Below are 11,057 nucleotides of genomic sequence, written 5' to 3'. Positions count from 1 at the left end.
GGTCACCGAACAACTCGTCCAGCTGCTGTATCCACTCGTCCCCCGGCCCGCCTTTGATGATGGAGTCCACGAGGTCCGCCCCGTCTGCGAGGCCGGGGAAGGCGGCCCCGGCGGCGTCGCCGCCGTAGCTGTACGACATGTCCTGAGAGGGGTTGCGCTCGTAGGCCTGGCTCTGGCCGCTGGGAGCGAAGCTGCCGCTGGGCATCTGCGGCTGTGCCGGGGCCTGGCTGAACGCCGGCAGGCCGGGGACGCCCTGGCTCAGGCCGGACACGACCAGCGGCCTCGCCTGGTTGGCGCCTTGCGGCCCCGGGAGCGGCGGCATCATCGGCCGGCCCATGGCGGCTGGGTTGAGGGTCCTCACCGCGCCCGTGTTGGCGTCCACCACCGGCTGGCCCAGTCCCTGCGGGAAGTGTGGCTTGGTCAGTCTCGGCTGGCCAGCCTGAAGCGGGTAGCTGGCGCCGTTGTTGAAGGGTGCCAGTTCGCCACTAGTCCTCCCAGGCATGCCCTGCAAGCTTCTCGGCTGCCAGCCCTGCGCCCCTTGCTGGGCCGTCCCCATCATGCTCTGAAGGCGTGGCGGGGCCTGGGGCCTGGGCAAGGCCTGCCCCACCGGCCCTTTCATCGGCTGGTGCTGCGGCGTGATGGCCGAGTTCACCAGCATGCTCTGACCGAAACCACTCACCATGCCAACCCCCTGCCCGGAGGCAGGCTGCCTGGGTCCCGGGGCTTGGTTGTGTGTGATGCTCATGCCACTTTGGTTTGGATGCTGCAACATTTGGGTCATTCCTGTGCTCATGTTGTACATTCCTGGCTGGCTGGTAGGCGTGGTGCTGTAAGGGGCCAGTCCCATCTCCGAGGGGGCCGCGGCGGTGGCCATTGTCCCGGGGTTCTGGGAGGGCCCCATCCCCATCATGCCTGCATTCTGTGCCATGAGCCGTGATGTTCGTATGCTCTGGAGGGCTGCCTGGCTTCTCACAGCTGCTATATCCTGGGGAGAGCCTGGAGGGGAAAAAAAAGACACACCCTGGTCACTCTTCTCCATAAGAGACATGCTGGGTCGGGCCGCTGGAATTATCCCTGGGATTGATGTCTTTCCAGGAAAGGAGCTGCTCCGATCATAAATCTTTAATAAGAATTATTTTTCTGAAACACATGCCGATTATGAAATGTTTGGAAAGTATTAAAAAGCACAAAGATGAGCTGGGCTTGGTGGCTCAGCCTGTAATCCCGCGCCTCTGGAAGGCCGAGGTGAGTGGATTGCCTGAGCCCGCAGGTTCGAGACCTGCCTGGGCAACTCGGCGAGACCTCATCTCTACAATAAATCAAAAATTAGCCGGGCGTGGTAGCACGCGCCTGTAGTTCCAGCTACTCGGAAGGCTGAGGCGGAAGGATCGCCGGAGCCCAGCAGGCGGGGCTGCGGTGGCCGGGAGCGGCCACTGCACTCCAGTCTGGGTGACAGAGTGAGACTCCAACTCAAAAAAAAAAACAAAAAAAAAAGCACAAAGACAAAAATTGAAGTCACTTAGATTCCCACCAGGCAGAGATGATCATTGCTAACTTTGAAAAATATATATAAACAGAAACATACAAAAGTTAGGGTCATATTGTACCTGCGTTTATTTTTTAAAATTTAATTTAATTTTAGAGTTGTGGGGTCCATGTGAGGATTTGCCACATAAGTAAATTGCATGAAGTTGAGATTTGGGCTTCTAGCAAGCCCTCCCCCTGCTTTTTTTAAAAATAGAGCTGGGGTCTCACTCTGTTGAACAGGCTGGTCTTGAATGCCTGGCTTCAAGTGATCCTCTAGCCTCGGCCTCCCAAAGTGCTGGGATTACAGATGTGAAACACCATGCTCAGCCTGCACAAGTGTTTTTGTAGGTGATTTTCCCATTTAACATACTCTAATACTATTTTTGTTTATACTTCAGAAGCACATTATTTCTCACTCTTATGGATATAATGCCGTCCTCAACCAGTAAGATACCATTTTCTTTGGAAGGGAGAGGGAATTCAATTTACCTCTTGGGTGAAATTAAGAGGAAATGGCTGATCACTTTGCACATTCTATTTGTGAAGTGGAACATGGTTCAGTAGAGAATACTGTCAATAAAGACCATCACACTAATTTCCCTGAAGACTTGCATAGGATTTGAGAGGTGGAAGGCCATCGCTTCTGCGAAGCAGCTATTCTGACAGATGGGACATTTTCTGGATCCACTCTGCAGATTTCCAAATGCTCCAGATTCTCTGAATCATAACATGTCAGTGCAAACCGGCCAGCTTCCTGAGCTAGAAACCTTCCTGCTACTTGATACTTGGCAATGAACTTGATGCATTTCTGCAGTGAAGTCCATTCCTTCAAATCGGCAATGACTACTTCCCTGGGCAGATTGCTAACACAGTTTTAATAGTGCTGTTTAAAAACTGGCCAGACTATCCAGGCCAAGTCCTTCAGCCTTAACGAGGCACTTGAATGAATCTGTCTTTACACATTTTTAGGAAATTTCCAACCAGTCAAGGGAATGGAAATCCCACCTGTAGAACACCGGCCAATGTTGCAAAGGAGTAGGAGGTGCACAGAAATGGATTTTTCTATGTCCCTGTTAATAATGAATTCTATGAGAAAAAGAAAAATAGTTTTTCCTGGACATTTAAAGAAGATACAGTGTAGGAGCCAGTCAATATTATAAGCAAATTTGATCCCACCTGGAACTGTGATGAGAAGCCAGAGAAGAGTCTAGAACCTGTTAAACCTGGCACCTTGGCAGGTAACTGAAGCATGTTTTTGTCTTCCTGATAGGGCTATTGATTTCTGGGCAGCAAATATGTCTCCATATTTTCTTCCTTTCTTTAAGAAAGAAAATTATGGGAATTGGTATTATGTCTTAAGTTTTTGTGGCTTGAGATCAATACCGTGCTGCATTGAAAAATGAAACAGTTTCTGTGGGAGAAAGATCTGGGGAAGGAAACCTCTAGAAATGGTTCCATTTTTTTGTTTTAAGCTTCATTATATCGCAGTGATTTTTTTTTTTTTTAAATCAAAAGTTTCTGGCAAAACACCAGATGGTAGTATAGACTGCAACTTACAATCCTGTTATGGAGTTTTGTGACCTTAAATGACTAAATTTGTATCGACTGCATGGCCAATCGGATCAGTTGAGGTGAAATGGGTTATTGAGTTGTTTATAACACATTTCAGGGGGAAATATTGCTGAGTCAGAGATTAACAGGATAGACCCAAATTACATAACCAGGCTGATGGGCTACTGGAAACAGATGAAAAGACTTTCATAGCTTGGACCTATTTTTGTATATTCTAATGGATTTGTTGAAGGACTGGATATTAGACTAATTTTGTGAGTGAGAACTAGGTTTCTTTCTTTAGAGGACAGAAATGTGGCAATGCCCTTTAACAGGTAGTGAAATATTCGTCCAAGCCAAACTTTCTTTTTACTTAATGTAAATGACTGTATTATCTAGATGTAGTTCTTATTTTTAAAAAGGCATTTTGAAATCAGCACTGTATTATCAACCCAAGAGAAGTAAAATGACTTTATTAAATCTAGTTTTATGCCTTCGGTAATTTTAGATATGCAAAGGAAAAAAATTCAGACACACCCAAAGAACTAACATGTCTTTATCTGATTACTACATGTGTTAAACAGTAGATGGCTTTTTCTTTTTCAATCTAAAACAGGTATTATTGTGAGACACTGTAGTCAAATTAATTTTCTTGTCTCCTGGTTAACATCACAATGCCAAAGAAAATCTTCTGTGTTCAAATCCAGATGATCATTGCCAACTTTTTCCTAAAAGGGTCTATGTTCTATTTTCACTCACAAGAAGTCTATATTTGTGAAAAATAAATGTTTGTACACATGTAACATTATCCAGAGGCGCAGAACTCAGTGACAGAAAGACAGTCATTAAGACCTGCGAAATTAGTGGTGAGAACATAGTACAAATTCTCAGGCAAATTATTCCTAGTAGAACTTCTGTCCAAGAACATTATTTCTTTTCTATCAATTTGCTGTTTTTCCAGATGCAAAATATCATGCTATCTAGGTGTCAGTACAATCTATAAAAACTGAAGTTAGTAATAAAACTATTATATCTCAGACCAACCAGTTCAGGGATCCTAAAATGTCACACTGGCTGTGAGTTTAGGCATACCTATATCTCTAGGGTTGATTACTTGTGACTTGGAGTTTCAGAAAAATTCAAGGAGTAGAACTTTTAAATGGGACACAAAGCATCCAGAAAAGCTCATATAAATGTATGTCTGTGTTCTGTAATACAGAGGAATCATTCAATTTTGGTGGGACCCCTTTTCTCCCCAAATAATACATGAGTAATGAGCCCTAGAAAACTCAAGGGCTCTGGGTTTATCAACTTTATGTTTTTCATTATCCACAATATAAAGCAGCGGTTCTCAGTGGCCCCCTGGCTAGCAGAATCAGTAAGCCCCTGGGAACTTTTTAGAAATGCAAGTTCTCAGGCTCCACTCCAGACCTGCTGAATCAGACCCGCTAGGGACAGGGTTGGACTGTCTGTGTTTAAACAAGCTTTGCTGGTGCCTTTGACGCGGGCTAAAGTTTGAGAACTACCGGTGTAAAGGAAGGCTCTGTTTCTGCAACAGAAACCACAGATGTAACAATGACATTTCCCACCCATGGCAAAATGGCATGGACAGTCCAATCAGCCTCAAGGCTCACTTTTCAGAGAACACTGACACTGATCTGGTGCACAGAACACCTGTGGGCGGTTCCGGCCCTTTTGTCTTTCCCTGTGTCAAGGCCAAAGGGATTGAATGTGATGTACCAGGGGACCCCCAAAAACCCGGAATTATCTTTTGGAGGGTGGGCCTCTTGTAGTACAGGCTTTCCCCGCTAGGTTAGTGTTCAAGGCACCCATTGGCATCAGTGCACTAGCTGCTAGCATTGTTGTGAGAGGCTGCGTTTGGCTTCAGTGAATGTTTTAGGAGATTCTTTCAGTGCGTTTGCCCATTTCATGATGGGAGATTTACGAGCACACCTGCCTACACTGTGCTGAGTGTTCAGCAGTTTTTGACCAAAAATGCCTCATCCTCTCTATTCACCTGATCTTGCCCTAGGACTTTTTTTTGTCCCTGATGAAAAAAGTCCTCAAAGGGAAATGTTTTGGTGACGTGGAAGAGGTAAGACAAAAGACGGCAGGAGCACTAAAAGGCATTAAAATTGACTAGTTCAAAAACTGTTTAGAGCAGTGGAAAAAGCATCTTGATGAGTGCATTGCATCAAACAGATAGTACTCTGAAGGTGGCTGAAGTTTAAACATGTAAGAATAAATACATAACTTTTTATAAATAAATTCTGGGGTTCTTTTGGGTTTTCCCTCATAAGTACATTGGGTATAGTAGGGAGTGGTAGCTACTTAAGCCTCAGTATTTTCACCAGCAACTTCCAGTGACATCTGTTAGTAAACATCAAAAGCTTTCAGACTCTTTAAACCACAATTCACAGTCAGAACCCAGGATATACACATGTGGGTTTATAACAAGTTTCTCATATGTTCTTGTAATTTATATTGTATTTCATTTAAAAAAAAACAAAAACAAAAACGCCGGTTGTGACCCATAAATTGTTCTTTTTTTTTTTTTTGAGTCGCAGTTTCATTCTGTTGCCCAGGCTGGAGTGCAGTGCCTGCCACCACAGCCTTGACCCGCTGGGCTCAGATGATCCTTCTGCCGCAGCCTTCCAAGTAGCTGGAACCACAGATGTCTACCACCACACCCGGCAAATTTTTTTATTTATTGTAGAGATGAAGTTTCGTCAAGTTGCCCAGGCTGGTCTCGAACCACTGAGCTCAGGTAATCCTCTAGCCCCTGCCTCCCAAAGTGCTAGGATTACAGGTGTGAGCCACTGAGCCTGGCCGAATTGTTCTTATAACCTTGTGTGTTGTAACCTGAAGACTGAAAAATGCTATTCTAGATCAGAAATTTTTCACTCAGTCTATTGGTTAAGTTCAGGAGGGCAATATTTGTGAAATGATATAAAAATGTGTATATATTTACATATATGCATATTTCTGTACAAGGAGCTTCATAGCTTCTTGCAGATTCTTAAAGAACTAGGTAACTCCTGAGAATTTAGGACACATTGATCTAGATCACATAAAATGGGCAGAAGATGGGAACTGGGATTTTGTTACTAAGTGACCCCTGCAGCCCCTTGGAAACACCCATGGATAAGACTTGTAAGTGTTCTCAGACTCTTCCTCCACCCCATACAAGACTCTCAAGGACTGTCTCTATTGGAGATGGAAGGGTCTGATATCTGAGTGGGCCTTCCACATTTATAAAAAGGTGGCTATGCTGACATACAGTGCGCCCATTGCAACAGGGGTCATGATTTGGGATTTCCACACATGACCACGAGATCAGGACAGTCTGATTAGCCTCAAGACTCTGTATGTCTTCCTTATTCACCAGAGACCAATGGCTGTCAGAAGCCAGATTCCTCCACCTTAGCTAGAAGGTGATCTTTGGTCAGCTGACCTGTAGGGATTAGCCAGAAAAGATGGAGCACAGAATTTTTGCCCCTGGGGTCACTAAGATGATGATCAAAACATGAACTAGGCTGATTTGGGGTCCACAGGCACCAGTGTGCCCTTCTTGATTCTTAGACTGTTAAGAGACCCTGCACCTTTGGTAAACAACAGCTGCCCCGTCCCACCACCCACAGCTATCCCAAATCCTCTTTGGGCCCACTAGGAACGCTCTGTGGCCCAGTGACCAAAAGGTTAATTCATGCCTGGCACCACGGGAGGCCTTTAGGAATCCATTCTGATTGGTTGGTGAGCTTATCCTACCAGTTGTTAAATATTTTGAATGTTACCTGGATGCAAAAACAGAATGTACGGCAATGCCGCGGGCCACACCTCGTGATTGGAAGGCAGAAAGTAGGACAGGTGTGCACAGGCCTCACCTTGAAACTGATTGACCTGCTGCACTGGGTACGGATTCCGCTGCTGCTGGAGATGCTGCCGGGGCAGATGTGGCTGTTGCAACTGCTGGAACGACAGAACACAGGAGGGCGTGGATGAGATGGCGGGCATAGGGGAGCATGCAATCTCATATACTGGAGTTCTGAGGAAGGCGGGCTTTCTTTCCCCCACTAGTAAACCCTGTGTTGAAGATTACCATGCATACGCACACGGCCAAGTGTACAGGTAGATGGGTTTTCCCAAAATGAACACATTCTGAGCAAGTCCCTTGGGCCACTTCCCATCACCACCCTCTCTTGATGCAGGAGCACCACTGTCTTTTTTTTTGTTTTTTTTGAGTTGGAGTCTCACTCCGTCACCCAGGCTGGAGTGCAGTGGCATGCTCACAGCCATCCCAGAGTCGACCTGCTAGGCTCTGGTGATCCTTCTGCCTCAGCCTTCCAAGTAGCCGGAACTACAGGTGTGTGCTGCCGCACCCAGCTAATTTTTGATTTATTTTAGAGATGAGGTCTCGTCAGGTTGCCCAGGCTGGTCACAAACCCATGAGCTCTGGCAATCCACTCTCCTCGGGGACAAACCATTACTTATGAATGACTTCAACAGATGCTTTGAGCATAGGAAGATGGATCTCAGGGGCTATAAAAAAAAACGGATCCTATTCTCACGAAGCCACACTGCACGAAGCCACACTGCCTGGGCAAATGTCCTAAAATGCTGGGATTATAGGATGAGCCACTGAGTCCGGCCTGTCCTACTTTTATTTTGAGTTGAGGTCTCATTCTGTTGTCCAGGCTAGAGGACAGCGGCACAGCCACGGCTCACCACAGCCTTGACCTTCTGGGCTCAGGCAATCCTTCCACCTCAGCCTCCCACCTAGTACTATACTGGCGCACACTACTACACCCAACTGATTTTTAAAAATTTTTTTGTAGAGACGAGGTCTTGCTATGTTGCCTGGGCTGGTCTTGAACTGGGCTCAAGCAGTTCTCCCGGTTTGGCCTCTGAGAGTGTTAGGATTACAGGCGTGAGCCACCACGGCCAGCCTGTCCTAACTTTTAACAACACAGATGAGTTACGTCTGCCTTTGAACTTTGTAGACAAGGAATTCTACAATGCATCTTTGTGTCTGTGTCTAGCTTCTTGTCTTTGCTACTGTGTTTAAGAGTCCCGGGTGCTGTTATGTCTCCTTGTTATCTGTTCATGCTCACTGCTGAATAGTATTCCATCATATGAATATGCCGCAATTTAGTTACCCATTCTTCTAGTGACTGATGGAGTGCACTTCCAGGTTTTGGCTGATAACAAACATGACTGCTATGAGCATGCCTGTGCATGCCTTTTGGGGGACACTGGCACACGATTCTGATGTGTGACTCGCTGGCTTATGAGGACTGTGCACCGAGGAATGTGCTGTTGACCTGGACTTCCCAACATGGGCTCTCCTCAGTCCTCTGGCACTGGGCTCAAAGGGACAAGCCACTACTTATGAATGACCTCAACAGATGCTTTGGGCATAGAAAGATGGGTCTCAGGGGCTATAAAAAAAAGACTGATCCTATTCCCACGAAGCCACACTGCCTGGGCAAATACCATTCAGCATTTCCTGCTTTGAGGAAGCCACATGGGAATCCACGGATGCCAGGAGCCAGGGGGACCGCATCTCCGTCTTTCTTCTGAGCCGCTAGTATTGTTACCAATATGTTAGGAGGACTCTTATCATGATCACCCTGTCTGGTGCAAAGGCAAAGAAAATAAGAGTGAGGTGGAAAGAGCCAAGAGAGAGGGTTTAGTTCTAGGTCTGCCGTCAAGTAGCGCTGCGACCTTTGGGGTGTTGGTTAACCTGCCCTCCTGCTGCAGCCGAATATTCATCAAGCTCCTTTCATCTTCAAGGGCTATAAAGAACATACAGCAGGTCTCTGCTCTTGAGAGTGTTCATTATAAAAATAACACACAATGACCACTGCTTAACGCATCTGTTTGTTTCTATTTTTTCTCTCGTGTTTGTTCCTGAGCAGCTCTGTCATTTTCTTTTTCTTTCTTTTTTCCCCCTCTTTCTCTACAAGGCCAGCGGGCACTCTGGCAATCAAAGAAAAAAAAAACAAACGGTCTCTGCCCTGTTCACCCCATCCCGTGATGCCTACCCTCGTGTTCTGCGGAAAACTGTTGAAATTAATTGACGGCTTAGAGCGTTAAAGTGTAGACAGCAAACCACACAAATTTTTTTCAGCAGCAATAGGAAGGGCATCCCTGAGAGGAAGTTGAGCATTGAAAAGCTTCTCAGGCCGGGCGCGGAGGCTCATGCCTATAATCCCAGCACTTTGGGAGGCCGAGGTGAGAGGATTGCCTGAGCCCAGGGTTTGAGACCAGCCTGGGCAACTTGGTGAGACCTCATCTCTACAGTGAATCAAATAATTAGCTGAGCATAGTGGTGCGTGCCTATAGTTCCAGCTACTTGAAAGGCTGAAGTGGAAGGATTGCCTGAGCCCAGCAGGTTGAGGCTGCAGTGGCCGGGAGTGTGCCACTGCCCTCCAGCCTGGGTGACAGAGTGAGACTCCAACTCAAAAAAAAAAAAAAAGAAAAGAAAAGCTTTCTTCGGTCAAATTTTCCATATTACATAAGAATGTAGCTGCCTCACCTGTAGCTAGGAATGAGCCCAGGTCAGCCTGTGGGGGATTGGGGGTATGGCCTCGAGTCAGGAGCCCCCAGTTCCTTCATGGCTCTGCGATCCAGCTTTGTGGTTTTAGATACATCGCAAGTTCCCTGGCTTCATCTGTAAAATGCTGGGGCTTCATGACCTGGAGTGTTTCTTTCAGACCTACAGTTCTAACCTCTGTCAAACCTTTGTGAATGGTTGAGAGGTGAAGTGCTCTTTGAGAACAAGGCATTCATTCAATACGTACTTTCTCATGTGATCTTTAAAACAGCTACATGAGGAAGGCTGCAAAATTATGATTGTGTTTTATTTTTTGATCTGAGGCTTCACTATGTCCCACAGGCTGGCGTACAGTGGCACAATCATGGCTCACTGCAGCCTTGACCTCTTGGGGTCAGGCGATCCTCCTGCCTCAGCCTCCCAAGGATCTAGAACTACAGATGTGGGCTGCCTGCCCGGCTAATTTTTTGAATTTTTTTTTGAGTGAGGTCTCACTATGTTGCCTAACCAAGGCTGGAAAATTACTAAAACCTAACCTGGCAGATGTAAAGGGGGGCTAAGTGGTTTTTCCAAATTCACATAACAAGCCAAAAAAAATGGACAAATCCTGACTCTAAGAAAAGTGCTCTTCCCTGGTCGCCATCATCTTCAGTATACAGAGTTGCTACGGAATTACACTCAGGGCACCCCTGCCCCTTCCCTTATCTTTTCCATGGGCCTCTCTGTGTGCTGGATTCTGAGGGTCTCCCCATCCTCCCGGTCTGTGGACATCATTCAGAAACATCTCTTCTCATAGGCCTCCCCCTCCCTCCTCGTTCCTTGGGGTCGGGCTGGCCTTTGCACGGGAACACCCCTGAGTTCTGCCTCAGTCTCTCTGGGCCCCTTCGTGCCTTGGTCACAGCACACGTATCAAAAGCCATCGCTCAAAATATCAGGCACTTGGGAAATGTCCTGGGACTGGCAGAGGAGAGGATTTACAGAGCCCAGCTGCTCTGGTTATCACTGCCTAAGAGAGATTAGCATGGCTCCTTGTTGCACACCTTATGTAGGGGAGAGGCAGAGAGGTTTGTTTGTACAATAGCTGCCAGGCGGCTGACTGACCTTGGTAAAAAGGGAGATAATTACACAGCTGTTCAGGAACAAAAGCAAAAAAAGGCAACATAAGTGAACTGGCAACATAAGTGAACTGTGCACAGCAAGACTATTTTTCTCTTTGGGAGATGACTGGTGTTCCTTTGTTTTTTTCATTTTTGTTTTGTTTTTGAGTTGGGGTCTCAATCTGTTGCCAGGTTGAAGTGCAGTGGCATGATCATGGCTCACACAGTCTCCAACTTCTAGATGCAGGCAAACCTCTCTCCTTGGCCTCCCGAGTAGCTGGAACTACAAGCATGTGCCACCATGTCTGGCTTTTTTTTTTTTTTTT

General features: G+C 46.5%; 1 protein-coding gene across 1 annotated transcript in view; it reads right to left on the bottom strand.

The window, feature by feature from the left end:
* Window positions 1–11,057, bottom strand: part of MAML3 (mastermind like transcriptional coactivator 3) — a 486,970-nt gene that overhangs the window by 945 nt on the left and 474,968 nt on the right. The window contains exons 4-5 of the mRNA XM_021712078.1: window positions 6,963–7,047; window positions 7–996 (exon numbers count right to left, since the gene is read on the bottom strand). Of these exons, the coding sequence (XP_021567753.1) occupies window positions 7–996; window positions 6,963–7,047 (1,075 nt within the window). The remainder of the gene's footprint in view (window positions 1–6; window positions 997–6,962; window positions 7,048–11,057) is intronic.

Source organism: Carlito syrichta, unplaced genomic scaffold, assembly GCF_000164805.1.
Source record: "Carlito syrichta isolate Samal-C Ts95f unplaced genomic scaffold, Tarsius_syrichta-2.0.1 Scaffold303049, whole genome shotgun sequence".
In the NCBI taxonomy this organism is placed as follows: Eukaryota; Metazoa; Chordata; class Mammalia; order Primates; family Tarsiidae; genus Carlito; species Carlito syrichta.
The sequence above is the reverse complement of the archived record's forward strand: the minus strand, read 5'-3'. Positions and strand labels throughout refer to the sequence as shown.